The 19,587-nt window shown below is 54.9% G+C and overlaps 2 protein-coding genes across 2 annotated transcripts; one reads left to right on the forward strand and one right to left on the reverse strand.

Moving 5' to 3' along the window:
• Positions 1 to 404: 404 nt before the first annotated feature.
• TGME49_220208 (hypothetical protein) lies at positions 405 to 12,758 on the reverse strand. The gene is made up of 6 exons (XM_018779875.1): positions 9,630 to 12,758; positions 8,433 to 8,615; positions 7,306 to 7,572; positions 6,025 to 6,729; positions 4,104 to 5,751; positions 405 to 3,189 (listed from the first exon to the last, which is right to left on the reverse strand). Exons 1-6 carry the CDS (start codon positions 12,165 to 12,167, stop codon positions 758 to 760), a joined length of 7,773 nt encoding a protein of 2,590 aa, XP_018637827.1. The 5' UTR covers positions 12,168 to 12,758; the 3' UTR covers positions 405 to 757.
• Positions 12,759 to 12,872: 114 nt separating this feature from the next.
• Positions 12,873 to 19,517, forward strand: TGME49_220212 (pseudouridine synthase). The gene is made up of 10 exons (XM_018779876.1): positions 12,873 to 13,591; positions 13,894 to 13,994; positions 14,280 to 14,357; positions 14,968 to 14,996; positions 15,638 to 15,731; positions 16,404 to 16,491; positions 16,971 to 17,032; positions 17,325 to 17,415; positions 17,751 to 18,425; positions 18,910 to 19,517. The coding sequence occupies exons 1-10, from the start codon at positions 13,310 to 13,312 to the stop codon at positions 18,970 to 18,972; spliced, it is 1,563 nt and encodes a 520-aa protein (XP_018637828.1). The 5' UTR covers positions 12,873 to 13,309; the 3' UTR covers positions 18,973 to 19,517.
• The last annotated feature ends 70 nt before the right edge of the window (positions 19,518 to 19,587 follow it).

The following is a 19,587-nucleotide window of genomic DNA, read 5'->3' on the forward strand; positions in this document are numbered from 1 at the left end:
ATCTCCTCTCTCTTCTCTCCCTCTCTGCATCTTCTCTCTTTCTTTGTTGTCACCTTTCCTTTCCTCTCTCTATGCGCATGCATGAATTGCATGCGCGTTCTGCTTCCTCTCCTGTCGACGCACGGGCCAAAAAACAGGAGAATACCGCCACCTGCATGCACAGAGAGGGACGCCTAAACGAGACCCGCGCGTCTATATATATGTATATGTACTTATATATATATATATACGTACTTGTGTGTATATATATATATATATATATATATATGTATATATATGCATCGTCATGATCAGGCTATGTCGGTCCATCGGGATGGAGAAAGCGGTGTCGCCATGTCTAGGTGTACCCGAAGACAGGCGTCTGCGGACGTAGAGACTCGTCTGAGCGTTCTTCGTTTGTGTCTCTCGGTGCATGCAAATATGCCTTTAGTCGTGTGGAGCACATAAAACATGGAAGAAAACGAAGAACTGCATTTTCCACGAAGAAGCTGGCCCTGCGTCGTGGTATCTTTTGCTGCGATTAGTCTCATTCCAGCGCGAGGCTTTAGTCACTGTCCTCAGACGAAACGAGAAAAACGAAAGAGAAGTCACACGACCTTCACAGTCGGATTTTCCGCCCCTCGGCGCCTCTCCACACCTCCTCTTACATCCGACGAAAACGACCTCGGGAGGCGGAGAGACATTTGCTTTTCAGTGCATGCAGAGCAGACTTTTTTTTTTCCTCTTCCAGCCAGCATTTGCATGTCAGCTTTGTGAACTACAGCACCCGTCGCGCGTCGCGCAGACTGGCCAAGAGCGCCTCTGCGGCCTTTTGTTTTTCGCGTTCTTCTTCTCGCTCTCGGGGGCTCATGGTTTGAGCTTGACGACATCTGGTAAACGATACGGAAGCATTTTTTTTGTAGACGTCCATCGTTTTCAGAAGCCACCTGAAGCGAGCCACCAGCTTCCTTCCACTCGCAATGTCCTTCTCGGTGCGATGCGACAGAGCCTCAGTCCGGTGACCTGAAGACGCAACTCGAGCCGCCCCCGCCTGCTCTCTCCCCATCCCCGAATCTTCTTCTTCGCTGTGCTCTCGACTTCCTTCGTCTCGACGGTCTTGACCTTTTTCAGTGGCAGGTCTGCTCCGGATCTGTTCTCTACAGGTCGCGGCCTCTGTCTCTGTCTCCTTTGGCGTCTCCGTTTCGCCGCCGAGCGCGAGCGCCTCTGGGGCGAGGGCCCAGTGCTGAAGGAGACAGGCGACGGTCGCGTCGGAGACACCGAGGCCGGCGCGGAGGCGCTGGAAGCCGCGGCGCTCCCGAAAGGCCGCTTGGAGCCGAGGCGGCGGCTCCGCTCGCATGCGCCTCGGGAGATCGAGTGCATGCACGGGGAGGTCCGGAAACGAGGCGAAGGGGGCAAGCAGCAGGTCGCCCTGTCTCTCCCACTGCATGCGCTGTACAGACGCCAGGAGGTGCGTCCAAGGCTGCGCCGCGAGGGCGCGGGCGAGGGCCTTCTCCTCCTCGAGGAGCGGCGACAGCGACCGACAAGAGAGCAAGTGAGGACTGAAGCAGAGTGGCGAGAAGGCCGCGCAAGAAGCGACAGGCCGTGGAAGAGCAGACACACGACGCGCCGGAGATCCAGAAGAAGGACCAGAGAACGAAGAAGACGAACGAGAAGAAGAGGCAGAGGAGAAAGAAGAAGAATCAGTAACCGTGTGGGGACGAGGAAGAATAAGAGCCTCGTGTTGAAGAAACAGCTCGAGAGCGACGGCGTCAACAATGCCAAGCGGCAAGAGAGAAAAAGTAACCAATTCTCCCTCGGCTCTCTCGGTACGTCTTCGCTGTCGCGCTAAGAGACTCAGGAGCGTCTGCATGACTCTCAGAGTCTCCGCCAAGCCGCCCAGCCGTTCCGCTCCCGCCGTTCCGGAAACCGACATTCGCTTCACGGTGTCGTCGGTGCCTCCTCCATCGTCTTCTTCTCTTCTTCCTTCTCGCGCGCCTGGTCCTCCCGCCGTCCGCGCAGCGCCACCGCGTCCGCCGGGAGACCCCAGGGCAGCTTGCCTCCGCGTCGTCGCTGGAGACGCCTGCGAGATGCCTGGGGGGCTGGCCGCGGCGAGAAGAGCCTTGAAGCTGCTGCATGCGCACGCAGGGAGAGGCGAGAAGAGGGGATTTGGCAAGGCAGAGACGCCCGAGAGGAAGTCGCGACTGCGGGAAGAGTCACGCAACGAGAACTGCGACGCCGAAGAAGCAAGAGAAAAAGGTGAAGATGAGGAGGACGAGGACGAAGCATGGTTGCATTTCATGGAAGCGAACGACTGAACAGTGTGACGTGAGCCATCCCGACGTCGTTCGCGGGTGCTGGTGAAGCAGTCCTCTCCAGGATGTTCTCCGTCCTCAGCTGACGAATCCACGGAGAAAGCTTCCTCGCCACTCGACATGAGATATGACGCTTCGTCGTCGGGACCTGTCTCTGCTTTTCCAGTCTGCTGAAACACCCCAAGAGGCAGACGTTCGGCTTCGCGGTCGAGCTCCGCGAGGCTCAGCTGCCATCTGAAGCCCAAGAGATCTCTTAGTTTCCTTTCCTCGTCTCCGAGAAAGGCGAAGAATTTCGTGTAAGAGAATTTCTTTCTTCTGTCCCTGACGCTCTTCGACTCGTCGCGCTCAACCTTCCCTTCGCTCTCTATCCCCGTTCGGCCTCGTCCCTCCTCATATGGGGCTCTGACAGTGTCTCCTTCGCCCCCCAGCGCCTCGTTGCTCTTATTCTTTGTCTTGTCCGTTTGTGCTCCGTCCTCCATCTCGCTCTCCATATCTACCGAGTCGCCTGCGTCCCCCTCTCTGCCTCTTTCTCCGTCTTTTTCTTCTACATTTTCTCCTTCTTTTTCTTTTTCACCTTCGTTTTCCTTTTCTTCTTCTTTTTCTCCAAGCTCTCGGAGTGCCATCTGAGTGAGAAGGAGAAGCAGCCGCACGCGACCCTCCGCCTCATGCAGGGTGACAGCTCCATCTTCGGAGGCGCCTTTCGCCTCTCTCTTCTGTTTTTCTTCTCCCTGGTCTCGCTCCATTTCCTTCGCGTTGTCTGGCTCGCCTTGCGCCTCCGATCGCGGCGCCTGCGTCTCCTCGAAGAAGTCCTCGGAGGCGAAGAGCGGGAGACGAGACACCACGCGCGACAGAGAGAGAGGCGCAGAATGGCGACGCGCGTCCGCGACAGGCGCGACGTCTGAAGAAGAGTCGAGCAGCAAGGAACCAGGCAGGCGGGCCATGCAGAAGAGAGCCGAGATCACCGGAGCAGGAGGCAGAAGATACAAAAGAAGACGGCGCAGCGAAAACGCACAAGGCAGGAACATCAAGAAGCGGACAGACGAATCCGAGGAAGCAGGCGAAGAAGCTGCAGGACGTACGAACTTCACTCTGGATACGTTTTAATGTTAGCTTACAAGATGTCACCAGAACGAAGATCACTTCCCAGGTAGTTCCGTCCGTCGAGTCACAAGCGGTTTCACTGGTTGCCATCATGAAGCTTGACGAGGTCAAAGCACGATGCCAGCAAAGCAGTGAAACGATGGCGAGAAAGAGCGAAACGCGATGCCCCAGTCTGTCGTCTATCCGGCGCGCGCTGCATGTCTTTCCGCGTCACGAGTTCTTCTAAAACTGGAGTCTCGACGAACCTCGCCATTCGCGTAAAGCAACGACGCTCATCACAGTCACCCGTCTTCACCTGAGAACGCACGGGGACTTCCGACTAGCGCGCCTTACCACTTGGCTACGTTTTCTAATCGTAACTATGATTGTAGTTGAAATAGCTCAATTGTAGAGCAAAGGACGTCCAATAGGAGGTTTTTGTTTTTTACCAATTTCCGTAGTCATACTTGTTACACGTGATAAAACGTATTTTAATAGAATTAATACTTTTTTTGACTTAAAACCTAAAGCGCCGTCGTCGCACCCGCAGGCTGCCAGCACGATGCTCGGTGAAGCGCAGATGGTCGATCTCATTAAGAAACTGGAGACGACGACCCGCGAAAGAATTTCCACCTCTCTCTCTCACTCTCTCTCTCGCTTCTGCCTCGTCGCCTCTCTCCTTCGCCTTCTGTTTCCTTCTCTCCCGTGTCTTCCTGTGGATCCTTCTCTCACCTGACGAGGTCCGCTGAGCGACGCCTGTTCTCTGCAACCTTTGCCTGCGTTCTGCTTCGAGGGCATTGCGCGCAAGGTCGACAGGCGCAAGCTGGCGAGTGAAGAGGAAACGCAGAACCTTCGCGGTCTGGAACCAAACGCGCTCGAGGCCGCCCCAGACGCGCGCCGGCGCGTCCATCGGCGACAGCGCGTCCGGTCGCTGGTCTTCACCGTGCATCAAGAACGGAGAGGAGAAAGAACAAGAAGAGGAAACCGAAGAGGAAGAAGAGAGAGAAGCCGAAGAGGAAACAGAAGAGGAAGAAGAGAGAGAAGCCGAAGAAGGAGGAACAGATCCCGACAAGGAAGACGGAGACGCAGAAATTGGTGATGCAGAGGAAGGGAGAGAGGACGAAACAGAAGATGAGAAAGAGGAGGCAGATACTATGCAGCGAACTGGCTCACGAGAGCTGTGAAGGGAAGGCGAATCATCGACAGAAGCGCGCGCCACAATCCCTCGACAGCTCTCGTTCGCATCCGCTGTAAGGCGTTTACGGTTCTCTGCCCATGCTCTTTCTCGCTTGACTCTTCGCATCTCCAGAAGCGTTGCCGCAGTCTGCATGAGAGCCGCCGAGTGCAGCAGCACGATGGCGCGGTCTCTGACTGCGGTCGGGTGTCTGTACGGCCGGCGGCGTCTCCTTTCGCCCGCCTGTTCTTCTCTGCGAGAGAGTCGGAGAGGCCGCGCGAGAAGAGACAAGAGAGAGCCGTACGTCCACCTGGGGAGGTCGGCCGCAGGCCCTGAGAGCGGGAGCGTCTGCATGCGAGGAAGGCGAATGACTTCACACAGGTCGGGAGGCGAAGAAGAATTAACGGAGTCGACCGACGAACAAGCAGCTTGTTCCACACAGGGCGACAAAGCGGTTTGCGAGTGCGACAAGAAAGGAGAAGACTCGGACGACCCAGAGGCGGTGAGTTGACCCGATGCGTCTTTCGCATTGCCCTCTTCGTTTTCGGATCCTCTGCGTTCTCCGCAGTCGACCTCTCGTCTCGCTTTCTTCATTTCGGCTTCCTCTCCCCGCACCGCGCCGGGGACGCCACAGCCAGACTCTCTTCCAGCTTCTCCTTCGGCTGTTCTTGCGTCGCAGCCACCCGCTGCATTTGTCGTCTCTGTCCGCAACCGTGCACCGACGGATCGATTCGCTGCTCTAAGTCTCAGAGGGGGAGGAGCGAGCTGAGGCAGGAGAAGAAGCGGCCGCAGAAGAAGAAATCCCGACGCGGTCACCCCCGCCAAGGCCCACACTGCCGCGCCGTCTCCGCGAGCCTGCCCGAGTAAAGGAGACACCGTCGAGGAAGAAGGAGAGCAAGAAGCCGGTGAAGAAAACAGACGAGAACGCACGGCTGTCTCCGAGTCGGACGCGGAGAAGCTGAGAGACCTGCGAGGCAGAGCGAACGTGAGGGGGACGACGCCGAGCCAGCCGGAGAAGAGCGAGCCTACTGCGTCCTCATCGACGAGAGCAGAGGAAGCCACAGCGGCGGCAAACCGCGCCTTCCGGCCAGAGTACGAGGGAAACGAAGAAGCTTTGAAGACCTGGAACGCCGGGTGCTCCGAGAGGGGAAAGCGGCGCCCGCTGTCGCCAGCTGTATGTACACCCGAGAAAAGGGGAACGTCAACCTGCGGCGAGACACCCAAGGGACGGAAGCCTGGAGAGACAGCTTTTGCAGAAGGCGCCGACGCAGACGAAACACAGCTTTTCTCAGAAGTTCTCGACAGCGGAAAAATGCAGCGGCCAGGTCGGAGACCCAGACGCCACAAAAACCACAGAGCGACGCGGAGACGAGAGGCAATCATGCATGCAGAAACTGTGCGAAAAATTGCGTTTCCCCCCGATTCGGCTCGCTTTCTAAGGAGTGCCGGCTCTGTTCTCTCGTACATGCATTTCATTACCTGCCAAGATATTTCGAGGTGACTTTGTCGCCGCAGTGCACAGCCCCACTGGGAGGGCAGTGCATCACTCCTCGCCGCTGTCCTTCTAGCTTCTTCCTCGTCTTCGTTTCCTCTTTTTCTCTTCTTTCGGTTTCGACTTCTCCTCATCCGGACAGTCTCCTCTGCATCTTCCTCGTCTGGGCGGCCTGCCTCTCTGTCGCTTCTTGTCCTTTCATGCGTCCGGTGCTCCTCTCGGTTACTCTCAGAGGTCGAAGAAAGCTCTGAAGACTCGCCGTCCTCGTCTCGCGCCTTCCGCTTCCTTAACCGAGCAGCAGCGCGCTGCTTTCCCGGAGGCCACCGAACAGAATTCGAGGGAGAAGGCGAAAGAGGAGAAGAAGGAGAAGAAGAAGGAGAAGAAGGTGAAGAAGAAGGAGAAGAAGAAGGTGAAGAAGGAGAAGGAGAAGAAGGAGAAGAAGGAGAAGAAGGAGAAGAAGAAGAGCCAGTCCTGTTTGCCAGTCCTTCGTGCTCTTCAAGGAGAATGTCGGAGGGCGACGGTAGCGGGGCGAGGCCATGAGGAGAGTAACGAAAAGAGGAGACGACGACATCTGTGCTTCTCCAGCAGAAGGCAGCGAGGAGATCGAACGACGCTTCACACGCGGAGGTCGAGAAGGCGGGAGAAGCGGCTGCATGCGTCTGCCAGAGGAGACTGCGGTACCGGGCGCCCAGCTGCGCAGAGACAGAACGCGAGGGCCATGGGGAAGGCAAGAGATAAGCGAATCGTGAGCAAAGGCAACTCGTTGACGAAGCGCGAGAGCTCCGCGAGGGATTCCCCGAGAGCGGCACACAACGAGGGAGAGACGTCGACTCCCTTGGGGGGGAAAAAAGGGAGGAGAGTCGACAGAGGCAAACGCACCAAGGCAGCGAGAGAAGGAACAAGAAGTGAGCAGAGGAAGAGACGAGGACAAAGAAGACGAGAGGGAAGGCGCTGCAATCGGCGAAGAGAGGAGATGATACAGAGGAGCAGCGATTGGGGCTTCGCTATTTGACAAAACGCGGAAGGTACACTTGATTGTGTCTGAAATTGGCGTCAACTCCCTTGTTCTTCTTCTTTCACTCGAGTTCTCCCTTTGTCTCCTGCCCTGTCTCATCTTCTTCTCCCTTTCCTCCTTGCGTTTGGTTCCTTTCCGACGACTGTTTCCTCTTCTTCGCTTGCTGCCTTCGCCTCTCTCTCCTTCTGCCTCCGCTGTTCTCAAGCCGACCGTCTCCCTTCCTCTCTCGTCGTCTTTTCTCTCTCAGCCTCACCAGGTGTCTCGAGGCCTGGAGAGTCAGTGAGGTGAGCGGTGCATGCGTCGCACGCAGATCGAAGAGCAGCAGCGAGTCCGAGGCTGCATGCACCGCGGCGAGGAGCGAAGCGTTCACAGGATGAGGCGCGAGCGCAGAGAACGAGGAAAAGACGCTTGCGCATTTCCAGTCCAAGTCGAAGAGCGAAGAGAGCCTGTGGGGCCAGGCGTTGTATGTCGGAGGCACTGCGGCCGCCGGGAAGAGACGCTGAAGCGTCTGCCTTCTCTCCTGAAAAAACACAGACCGGATTGAGACACAAACCGAGGTCCTCGACAAGCCACAGCATTTGCCCTCCGCAGACTGAGATGGCATCTGCCTTATCGTGTGAAAAACAAAACAGATCGAAGCGGCGCTTCATACACGGACGGGTGGTAGTCTCCTGCCTCAGGCCTAGATCCCCAAGAGAACAGAGGGGACGCAAACAGTCGCTGGACGGCGCGTTGTACGAGGAAGTCAAGAGAAGTGAAGGCGAGGCAGACGCGCAAAGACAGCGACGGAACGGTCCTCGCTGCCGATCGAATGAGTGCATGCAAGCGAGAGACACGAAGGCGAATCCCTTCCGTCACTCTGCAGGGAGCGGAAGCAGGGCAGAGACACCCGAAGCGGTTTGAGATCAGAGCGAAGAGAGCGCGCCTCAGAGAGCCGCCAGAACCGGTGGAGAGACAGAGAAACGAACGCGGGATGGCGCTAGGGAGAGAAGGAAAACGAAGTCTGGCGAAAGACGCGAGGCACCCCACCTCGATGCGGGGGTCTGCACTTGGAATGCGACGCCGGAGAAGAAGGACGACTGGTGACGCCACAGCGAACGCGGAGAATCAGACGCTGCAGGAAGCTGGCAGCGAAGCCTTTCGGAGCCGGAACGGACGCAGAAGACGCAAAGCACCGAGAGGCGACGCACAACTCAGAGACGGCAGAGACCGTATGCAAAAGACGGCAGGCAGCGACGAGGGAGGAACCATATGCGCCAGCGAAGCCTTCGAGAAGAGGGATGACGTCGACGACATGCGATGCATATGAGAGAGAGCAGAGGCACCGAGGACAGAGAAGACATCGAGGAAAGAGAAACCTGGGGAGAAGACGAGCCTTACCCGGAGGTCGTGTCTCCAAATGCAGTGTCCTGCAAGAAGGAGAGAGGAAGGAGAGAAGGCGTCGTAGGCCAGACACTGAATCGACTCCTCAGCTGCGTCCGTCTGCGCCCACCTCAGGCGCCCCGTCAGGCGCCCGCTGGACGTCGAGGCCGAGGCCGAGGGAAGCGCGAGCGAGAGAGATACCTGCAGAGGCAAACGAGGTCGCGAGAGGCGCAAGCCGAGACTGAGACGTTGAAGCAAACGCGTTGTCGACGGCAACATGGAGAGCGAACAGCCGCGGCAGAGAAAAGAGGCGAACGCGACGAACTCGGCCGCCGGAGACAGTGCAAGAGGAGGACGGGGGAAGCGAAGGAGAGAGAGTGAGAGAGAGAGAGAGAGAGAGAGAGAGTGAGAGAGAGAGAGAGAGAGAGAGAGTGAGAGAGAGAGAGAGAGAGAGAGAGTGAGAGAGAGAGAGAGAGAGAGAGTGAGAGAGAGAGAGAGAGAGACGCGTCGGCACCGGAAAAAAGGCGCGGAACTGCGACAGCGTGAAAGAACGCTGGATGGCCATGGGAGACGCGAGGTTTGAGGCTGTGCCGGGGGAGCCGATCGAGAACGAAAAGGAACAGAGACAGGAGACACCATCCAACGGCGGAACAGATGCGATCTGTCGCACCATGTCTGTGTCGAGCGCGTTCGGAAATGTCACGAAGAACTCGAGGCGATGCACACAGGCGGACTGACGCCACAGCAAAGTGGAGACATTCTTCTTTCCACATCCGGTTCCAGCAACTCGCCTCCCTTTCCCCGTTTTTTCTCCTTTTCTTCTCCCCTTTGTTCCTCGTTTCCACCGCAGCGATTTCGCTTCTTTCCCTCGCCTTTCGGTGCCCGCCTTGTCGCCTCGTTCCGTCTCTCGCCAGTTTCCTGTCCCTTCGATTCTTGCTTATTTTGTCTCTTCCTCGCCTCGATTCGGTCGCTCTCCGTCGTCGCCTGGTCTGCTTCTTCTTGCTCCTCTTGTGTTCTCTCTGGCGCTTCCAACGACGCACGAACATACTGCAGTTTATGATTCGAACGAAGAACCGGTTTCATATGTGACAAGTATTCAAAAACTCACCTCAAAGGTAATCTGACATTGCTCTTAGTTTTTTGAACAGTATTGTGCCATCTCTTGCAGTACACATCTGACCCAGGAAACATGAAACACACGAAGACTTGACGCACCTCGCTGGGCCTCTCGGCCCGCCAGACCTTCACTGTCTGCTCGGCGCTGAGCATCGCTACTTCACCGGCGTCAAGCGCGCTCCACTCCGCATTCACGACGAAGTCGCTCGGCCCCCACCAGCGCGACAAGGGTGCGGCAAAGGCACACGAAGAAGAGAAATCCTCAGCGCCGACGCGCGGTCCACGCAGCGAGTTGGAAGACGAGGAGAAAGAGGATCGAAGGGAGCTCTGGGAAGGCGAGCGAGAACAAGAGAGGAAAGACGTCTGGGAGGAGTTGCGGTCAGGCAGGCGACCCCCGCAAGTTCGGCACCGAGGCGACGGAGAACGAAGTCGGGAGTTGAAGCAACTGTGTCGTCTCCCCTCGATTGCTTCTTCGATGTTCCAAGTTGTTTCGCCCGCAGACGGCGCTGTCCTCTTTCTCTCTCTTTCTCGTTTCTTCTTCTCTCCTGAAACTCCCCGGCCGTAGCGAACATCCACCAGGTGTTCGTACACCACGGACTGCACGATGCTTCTCCTCGACCGATGACTGCCTTCCCTCGCTTCTTCTCGATCTTCGACTTCTTCTCCATCTTCGACTTCTTCCTCTTCTTCCTCTTCGAGCAGACGCAGCGCACTCAGAGTGACGCCCCTGACGGTGCGCGCTAGGATCCATTTTCGATGCGGGTGCTTGTCGTCGACCTTCACTTCTAAAACTCTGCAGGGCGCCGCGCCTCGGTCGAAGTCTGCTCTTCCTTCGCGCGGGCGCCGGCCCTCGCTCGCCTTCCTCCCGGCCGTTCTTCTCCCTCCTGGGGAACTTCGGGAAGCAGAGTTACACGAAGAAAAGTCAAAGTGCCGACACCGACCGGTGCTGCGCTCGGTTTCCTCCTCGACGTCTCCAACGCGTTCTCGCCGGAAGCGATTCTCCGACCTCAACTGTCGCCTCGTCTCCGCCATGCTCTCCTCAACATTTCCATCTTCGCGTACTGAATGCAAGTCCCTCCCCAAGTCCTCTGGAGCTCTTACACTCGTCCCTCGACCCCCTTCGCCTTCCGCGCCCACTTTGGCTCCCGCTTCCGCTTCTGCGTTTCTCTTGCGCGTCCTTCTCCCCTTCTCGCCAGTCGCGCCTGAGGCGGTTGCGGAGACGAACGCATTCGCTCTCGTCGGCTTCAGCCTCTCCACGGCCTGCGCCGCCTCGTGCTCAGCGCCGCAACTCTCGCTGTCGCTCGCATCCGTCCAGAAGGCCCTCGGCCTATATTCGAGGAGCCGCCGCGGCTGCACGCGAAAGGCCCCAGCGGCGAACCCAGGCCGATGCCACTCACCGTTCTTTGTCGAAGAAGAGGAAGGAGGTAATTTGACTTCTCTCTGCTTCGACGTCTGGGGTGTCTGGGACTCTCCACGTTCGCTCTCCTCTGCGTCCGTCTCCTGCTCGCTTTCTCCAGAGAGCTCTCCCGATGCGCCCTCTTCGCCAGCGTCGAAACTGCGTACTCTCTCTCTTTCTCCCCTCGTTTTCCGCAAAGAAGGCGCAGAAAGCACAGCGGCATCTGCAAGGTCGTAGCGCAGCGCTGTGAACTGCAGCGCATCCAAACCAGGTCCGAAGCCGGAGACGAGGAGAGGCAGAGACGCACGGCCCTCGTATCCCCCGTCGGCGACTGCCAGGCGCTGTCTGTACACCTCACAAGGCCTCCCGCAGAACGCGTGAGAGGCGCGAGGACAGGATCGCGGTGGAGAATCCCCAGAAGCTGCGGGTGAGGAGGCAGAAGAGCCAGAAAGAGAAGCAGACGCGTATGAAGACGGGGAAGAACAAGATGAAGCGGAGAGCGGTCGCCGGAGCTCCTCATGACATCGGCTTGCGCCGCCGTCGAGTGAGGGAGAAGAGTCTGTGTCAGAGGCTCGTTCATCGTTCTCGCTCGCACCGTCGTCTTCGTGGCTGCTTCCCCTTCTTCTCGCCGCGTCGCGTCGCTCTCGCCGTCTGCTTCCTCGACGCTCTCCGTCCTCCAGTCGACTGCTCTCTCGCGCCTCTGCTCCCTCGCTCTCTGGCAGGCACATGCACCATTTGTCTCCCGCTTCTTGCTTGAGAAAGGACGCTGTGGGGAGACTCTTGCCCTCAAATAAGTCGGGGAGGTAGGCGACAGCGACGCCGTTTACTACTTCGCGTCTGAGGAAGTCGCGGGCCAGAGGACTCGAGACACCCGACGCTTCTTCGGCATCTCTGCCGCGTTTCTTTGTGGCCTCGCGAACTCTGCTGGCGTAGGCAGGCGCGACGCCCGCGCCCAAGACGTTCTTTTCCTCGAAATGCCATTGCTCTCGGAGAAAAGAGGAAAAAAGCGAGACTGAAGAAGGGAAGGCAGAGAGACGCGCCACAACCGAACTGCCTGCCCAAACTCCCTGCGTCTGCCACAAAGCTGGAGCAGCATGTGGGCTCCAAAACGGGGTGTACGTACACCGCGTCGGATGCCCGGAAACGCAGACTGCTGGGGACGCCGAGGCAGACGGAGAGAGAAAGAGAGAAGAAGACGAGCTCGGAGAGGAGGAAGCAGACGACGAGGCAGAGGGTGACATGGATGGTCAGGGGAAACTCGAGATCTGGAACACGAAAGATGTCCACGAAGCGGCTGTAGAGTGGAACAGGAGAGCGACGGTTGGGGAGCAGGGAGCCAGCGGAGAGGGAAGAAGAGAGAGGAGACAGAGAGAAGACGAAGAGGGAAGGGCAACACAGAGAGGCAAGAAGTGATGCTGTAGAAGGAACAAAGTGAGGCGATGGAGACGCGGCGAGGAAACGCGCAAGAGAAGAATCCAAGAGGAAAGAAAAGATAACACAGGAACGGGAGCTGTGCGGATCCGCCTCGTTCCTTCGCAGGTCAGGGAGGAAGTCTTGCAGTGGTTTTTTCTTCCTGCGAAAGCTGGAAGAAACTGAGAATTCTGACAGAAGACGATCGCAAGGAACTCTAAGAAATGTTTCTCCTTCGTCTCGGTTGCTAAAACGCAACTCCCTCGCCACTGCATGCTTTCCAGGGAAACGCGGAAACAAGCAGAGACAGAAGAAGAGAAGACCCTCGCTGGGAGACGAAAAAAAGCGAGAAAGTTTGAGCGAAAGAGAGCGAGAAAAGAGATGATAACTCTTGTCGAGTCTCTAGAGAAAGGTTCGGCAGCAAGTGTGCATGCGCATGCAAGTCCTCGCAACGCAGAGAAAGTCTCGATGGACTCCTTGCAACTGCTCTGGAAGATTTCTTTTCCTTGGCGAATCAAAACCTTTCTTCAATCACACTGAAGGCGACAAAAAAGAAATCGCGACGCTGAACGCGTAGATACTGCGCTTCGTCGGTTGCCTTCTTCCTTCATCAATTGCTGTCGACAAATGCGAAGGGCTTGAGCTGCTCTTCACATTGGGGCCTTCGCTGGACTGGTCGTATAGACGGTAGACGCATCTACGCAGGTTTCGTATCTGCCCGACGGATCTTTCTTCTCTCTCCTCTCTTCTCTAGTTCTCTTCCGCATTTTTTCTCTGTGTCGCTGCCTTTCTTTCTCCATGTTTTCGATTTCCTCCGTGGATTCCGCCGTCCCCGCTTTCCCCGCTGTCCTGAGTCGGCCGCTGACGCGAGCAAGTGCAGAAGGTTGAGTTCTGTCGACGCCTGAGGCATCTGGAAAACTTCCTTCACCTTGTTATCTGTCTTCTTCCCTGCTTCCCTCTCTCCTTCGTCGCCATGGAGACGGGGGCTCTTTCCCCGCCAGTCTTGTCATCTTCTTCTTCCTCTCCGTCCTCTTCTTCCTCTCCTTCTTCTTCCTCTCCTTCTTTTTCATCTTCTTCCTCTTCCTCTCCTTCTCCCCTTTCGATCCCTTCTGGAGCAGGGAAAGAGCGCGAGCTTGCAGGAGCTGCGTCACCTGGCGAGGCGAAGAGAAAGAAGCAGAAACGCGCATTCAACTGGGACGCTGTACCTACAGCCCACTTTCTGCTCAAGGTCGCGTACGATGGCAGCGCCTATTCTGTGAGTTTCTGTTTTTCCTCTGGTTTCCGACCTTTGTTTTCTGCCAACACACACCTGGCTTCTCACCTGCAAATTCAGGCGGAGGCCACTGGGCCATTCGAGGGGAGACTCAGGCGCAGCTGACGGCATGCGAAGCTCTTCTTCCTGTCGCGTTCTCAAGGGGACAGAGGGCAGACGCAGAGCAGACGACGTTCGAACCTTTTCGCATTCAGAAATGACTTCTTTCTTCATCCACATTCTCAAAGACTTGCGCCGGTCGGACTCGTAAGACGCCGCCAGTTCTCGGTCTCGTTTGCCTGCAGGGCATAGCGTATCAGGGCGAACACTCAGCTGTACGTACTGTTGAAGGCGAACTCTTTGCCGCTCTGGAGAAAACATGTCTCATTCGAGACAGAAATAACTGGTGAGAAGGTCGAGATGCCAGGGTCTTGGAGTTTCTCTCTGTGATGACACAGCCTCTCTCCGCCGACTTTCTCAGGCGCCTCTCAGTGTCCTGGCTTGTCGTGGATCTGCTGCCTTGCGCTTTCTTCTTCCTCCCTATTTCTCGTCGGTCGCGCTCCTGGTCTCCCGCGTTTTCTTCTCCTCTTCTCGCCTCCAAGGTCTTCTTCCAGCTTCTGCAGTTCGTTGCCCGGAAGTCGATTCTCCATTTCCGTAGCGCTGCTTTGCCTTCCTGTCTCCCTTTCCGCAGCAACTTCTCCAGGTGTGGGCGCACAGACAAAGGCGTCCATGCGGCCGGCAACTGCGTTTCGCTCACCCTTCGAGTAAAGTGAGTTGCCTCACGTTTCTCTCGAGTTTCTGCAGGTCGCTTCCTCTTTCGCTATCCGTCTCTCCGCATCTTCTTTCCCTGCTCCACGCATACAGTCACGAATCCATACACAGGCGCTTCCGTCTCTATCTATCTGTCTATAAATATATACATATATATATGTATATACATTTATGTTTAGAGAGAGCGACGTGGTGCTCACAATTGCTTAGTTGAATTCAGGAAGAGAAATATAGTCGACAAAATTCTGAAAAAGTATATATATATATATATAATATAATGATAATATACAATATTATATATATATATATATATGGTATATATATGGACGTACTTGTGTGCTTACAGAGAGGGAGACGTATAGGCTAATATGTGATATATATATATATATATATATATATATATACAGTATTTTGTGAGTATTATTTATATATGGATGTGCCTGTGCATTTGTTTCCTTACACTGCCAAATCGCTTCGTATTTTTTGTGTCAGTGTAAGAATTTCGATCTGTATTTATAGTTCGGTTTCCTGTCGTTCTCTTCGGAATCGGATTGTGACTTCTTTCGGTCGTTCGATGCGTGCCTGTCTCTGTGTGACGGTTCATACAGGGATCCGGCGCAGCGGCGTTTTCCGGAAGGTCCGTCGCTTTTCACCGGTTTTTTGAGACAGAAAATTGAACGACAAGGCGTCTCCATCGGCGTCGAGAGCAGCGCCCGCGAGCTGTCGGCTCACCGCACTTGTGGTCGCGTCGCGCTCTGCTTTCCTCTTCGATTTCTCTCGACTTTGTCCTGTTTGGAAACATACTCGGCTTTGCTTCACACAGAGAGTCACATACGCACAAGTGAATGGCCCTGTAGATTCACACATATACACTTGAATCTAAATACATATATTTGTATACATATGTATATATATATATGTATGTATATATTTGTTGGTGTGTATCTTTCAACGTAGGAAGTCGGGAAGGAGTACCCATGCGTTCATTTGGATCTCTCTGTATTGGTAGAGAGATCCGTAGATGGAGGCTGCGATGAGTGGAGAGCACTGAATTCCTGGAAACACAGGGAAAGAGCTGCGTTGATCCACGGGTGAAGAGAACAGGTGCCGAAGCGCGTGGAAACAGATAGAAAGACCCCCAGATGCATTTTTCGTTTTCCGTTCTCGCGACGCCTTTTGCCCGACGGGTGTGAAGCTATTGTTCGACGTCGACTTAGAGGCGTTTCTTCGTACGAAATATGCGTCAGCTGAAGCTGATTCTGTTGAATGTCGCTTCAGAGAACTATGACTACGCTGCGGTCCTCAACGCGGTGCTTCCTGGAGATATTCGCATCGTTGCGTCTGCGCCGGTCTCTCCAACTTTTGACGCGAGGTACCTTCTTCTTCGCCTTTTTCTCCATTCCGTCAGAGTCCTTCGCTTCGTTCTTTCTTCTCTCCTTCTCGACGTTCTCTCTCCATGTGCAAGAGTCCTTTTCATCTTCCGGCGTCTATTCTTTCTTCTCGCTCGCTCTCGCTGAAGCCCTCTGTAGTTCGACTTGTGTCGCCTTGTGTCCTTCCCAGTATCCTGGTCGCCTTTCTCTGGTGCTCTGTCGAACGCATTTTTTTCTTCGGGTGCCTTCTTCCTTCGCCTGCTTTATGATTCTCTTTCCTCAGTCTCTGTGTTTCTCCGCTTTTTTCTCTTCGGCCTCTGTCTCCCTGTACTTGAGGCGTTTCTCCGCCTGACCGCTGCTTGCCTTTCTTCCGCGACCCTGCACGCAGGCTTCGTCGCTTCCTTGTCTCGTTTCCTTCTCCGTTCTTCGTCCTCGTATCCTCCGCCAAGGGCGTCGGTCTTTGTCACTCTGCTTGAACAGATGTTTCTTTTGCCGTCGTTCTCTCGGGCCTTCCTTCATTTCCGTGCTCCTGGCTGTCTCTCCCTCCGGGATCTGACGCTGCTGTCTCCGCGTCTCCTTTTCCCTTCGGCTTTGCTTTCTGTCGTCGGTACGGCGTCCACCTCTGTCTCCGAATCTCCTTTCTTCCACGTTTTCTTCGTCCCTCTCACTTCCAGATTCGACTGCACCGGGCGCGTCTACAAATACTTCTTCCACTCTGAGGGCCTGGACCTGCAGCGCATGCATCAGGCGGCTCAACGATTCGTAAGAAGCAACGAGGAGCTTCTTCCTCTTCAGACACGCGTGGAACGCACACCGACATGTCTGCCTATACGCGCATGCATGCGTGCATATATAAATATGTATAAAACGATTAAATAAACACTCGCATATATATATATATATGTATTATCTGTATTATATTATATTATATATATAATATATATAATATATAATATAGCATATAATATATATAATATAACATATATATAATATAAAATATATATATAATATATACATGTGCATATAAATGTACGTGCGTGTGTTTTCGTGCATTGATCTGATTCCGCGTTTTGTGGGGACGTCGCGGTGGCCTAGTGTGGTACTCTGTGGAACTGGAACTTGTTTTGTTTGTTTTCTTCTTCGTGACCGGCCGGTGTCTTTCGCCGCGAAGAGGTTCAAGGCGGAATGTTCGTTGTTCGACGCGCAAGCGTCTTCCTTTTCTCTCCACTGCGTTTCTCTAGGTGGGCGAACACAACTTCCGCTACTTCTGCAAGCTCGATCCTCGCCAGTACAGGAATCCGAGGTAGGATCTTCTGCTGCCTCCCCGCATTCGTCCTCACCCTCTTCCTATTTGTGGTATCTGCCTCTGTCTTCTCGCGAGCGGTCTCCTGACTTGTTCACCTCTGTCTTCTCTCTCTTTTTCGCACTTTTCTTCTCCGTTGTTTTCTCTCCTGGTCTCTTTCTTGTTCTCGGACAGGCTCTCTCTCGAGTTCTGTTTGTTGACGCGTTTTTCTTCGCGTTCCTGTGCGTCGGCTGCTCTGTGCCATTCGCCTTTCCGTGGAGATTCGCTGGCGTTTCAAATCTTTCTTGCGCAGACGGACGCTCACGTCCTTCGCCGTCGAGTCTGCCGGCGACGGCGTTTGCGCCGTGGCGACCATCGCCGGTCGGTCCTTTTTATGGCACCAAGTGAGAAAAAAACGAGGGCGCAGGGACAGACGAAAGTGCACACAAAAATACAGGGTGACGCATACAAATGTGATTATAGAATATGCATACACACCTGCACAGATAGACATATATATATATATATATATATATATTGTATGTGTAATTAGGTAGAGAGATAGCGAGAGAGATAGATTGATATTTGTATGTCTATCTACCTATCAATTTATCAATTTATATGGGGTGCTGCTACGTCTGTACTACACAGTCGGCTGGACATGGATCAGGGGGAGAAGGTTGTTTTTCTTTAGATTGTTTTCCACGGGAGACGGCTGCGGCTTCAACTCTGCGTACAGGTTCGCTTCATGATGGCGGCGCTGCTGAAGGTGGGTCGGGGGTCGTGCGACGAATCCTACATCGTCGATTTACTGAAGAGAGGAGAAGAGGAAGAGCGAGAAGAAGAGGAAGAGCGAGAACACAGAGAGAGAGAACAGGAGAGAAAGCAAAGAGACGGAGGTGAAGAGGAGAGAGACCAAGCAAGAGAGATGGGAGACGAGACAGAAGTCAAGAAGGAGCGACGTGAAGACGCAGCTGCGTTACCGCGGGAGCCTCAGGAAGAAGAGAAACTCGAACCTAGAACCACCGACCGCGTCTCGCCGCCTCCTTCTTGTTCTTCCTCTTTCTCTCTCGCTCCTTCGTCGTGTGTTGCCCCGAGTGCCGAGCCACCAGGCTCCCTTGAAAAGCATGGAGGTCGCGAGGAGGGGAAGAAGAGGAAGCGCGAGAAAGTGAAGGCGAAGGCGTTTTCAGCTGGGCTCGCTCCCGCAGCGCCTGGCTGTCTCGTCCTGTTCGACTGTCGCTTCGACTGCGTCCGCTGGGATAGACGAGACCGGCGAGGAGAGACGGGGGAGAGCGGAGGCGAGGAAGCAGCGAGAGAGGTGGAGACACCGATGCACTCAGCGCAACGGAACGCTGGCGCGAGACTCGACGTGGAAAAGAAGAGAGGCGCCCTGAACACCAGAGAGACCTTTCAGGTAACAGGCAGGAACGAGAGACGCGGCAGGGGGAGAATATGCATTTGTCTGAGAAAACGGTCACGGACGCCAAATCAAGTCTCTCACGCAGGCGTCGAGTCTCTACGGAGAACAAACTGTCTGACTGCGACCGAGATTTCTTCAGTTGTCTTGTGAACGCATCTTTCCTGTCTTCCGAGTCTCAACACCCGCTTCCTCGCCACCTGGAAACGCGTTGTTTTCTTCTTTTCTTCCAAAGACGCTTCCCTCCCCTGCCTCCCGTTCTCTGTGCTTCGTCTTCCTGGCCCTTGTGTCTCTTCTCCACATCGAAAGCAGTCTCCCGTATAGTTCTCGCCCGCGCCTTCTCCTTCACAGAAGACGCTTACTCTCCCCTTTCTTCCGCCTGTTGCCTCATCGCTCTTTATCTGGTTTTCTGTACTCGCCGTGCAGTGTGCCTCCTCTCTCTCTCTCCATCGCTTTGTCTCCCTGTGTCTCTTCTCTTCAGAATCAATGCCGGAAGGCGCTGGAGCGCGTTCAGGTGCTTCGGTGTCTCGGCGGGATGCCTTGAAGAACCGGCGACGAGAAACCTTCGTTTCCTCTCCGCTTTTGCGCGTTTGTGTTGCGCTTCGTTGCACTTGCCGGTGCTTCCTTCTCTGCTCCTCCTTTCGAGGTCCGGCGTTTCTTCCTGTCTCTCCCTCTCTGTCTCCAGATTCTTCTTGAGGCATCTGATTCTTGATGCTGCTCTGTCTTCTCTTTTTTGGGTGTTCCTCGTTTCCTAGTTTTGATTCGCCTTCACTTGTTTCGGCTATTCTCGTTATTGTTCTTTTGATTACGACCTCTTTCTCTTGTTTCACCCAGTTGTTTCCCCTTGTCATTCTCTCCGTCGCATGTGCGACCGGCCTCTTCCCCACAGCAGCGTACCCTTGCATGTTCCTGGAAGAAGGACCTTCGATTGCGGAGAACTCTGTGTCGAGAGCTTCCCCTTGAAGGCTGTCCTTGTTTTCCGTTTTTTCGTTCTACGATCTTCCTCTAAAGGACATTTCTCCTCCAGCTTTGGTGTTCGCTCTCGCCTTCGTTTGCCAACAGAAAGGTTCAGAAAAAGAAACAGCTCTGACGCATGCACTCCATCACGCTTGCTATCCCTCTCACAGCACACCACCTAACACGGAATATGAATATTTAT

The sequence above is a fragment of the Toxoplasma gondii genome, chromosome V (assembly GCF_000006565.2).
Source record: "Toxoplasma gondii ME49 chromosome V, whole genome shotgun sequence".
In the NCBI taxonomy this organism is placed as follows: Eukaryota; Apicomplexa; class Conoidasida; order Eucoccidiorida; family Sarcocystidae; genus Toxoplasma; species Toxoplasma gondii.

What these genes read in the sequence shown, in the direction of transcription:
- TGME49_220208 (XM_018779875.1), bottom strand. Translation starts at nt 12,167, where the DNA reads ATGTCACCCTCTGCCTCGTCGTCTGCTTCCTCCTCTCCGAGCTCGTCT. An exon ending in GGGCCGAGAGGCCCAGCGAG is followed by an intron (nt 8,616 to 9,629) that starts GTGCGTCAAGTC and finishes TTGCCTCTGCAG; the next exon opens with GTATCTCTCTCGCTCGCGCT. An exon ending in ACCTCGAAATATCTTGGCAG is followed by an intron (nt 5,752 to 6,024) that starts GTAATGAAATGC and finishes GTCTCGCCGCAG; the next exon opens with GTTGACGTTCCCCTTTTCTC.
- TGME49_220212 (XM_018779876.1), top strand. Translation starts at nt 13,310, where the DNA reads ATGGAGACGGGGGCTCTTTCCCCGCCAGTCTTGTCATCTTCTTCTTCC. An exon ending in ATTCGAGACAGAAATAACTG is followed by an intron (nt 13,995 to 14,279) that starts GTGAGAAGGTCG and finishes CCCTTTCCGCAG; the next exon opens with CAACTTCTCCAGGTGTGGGC. An exon ending in TCTCCAACTTTTGACGCGAG is followed by an intron (nt 15,732 to 16,403) that starts GTACCTTCTTCT and finishes TCTCACTTCCAG; the next exon opens with ATTCGACTGCACCGGGCGCG.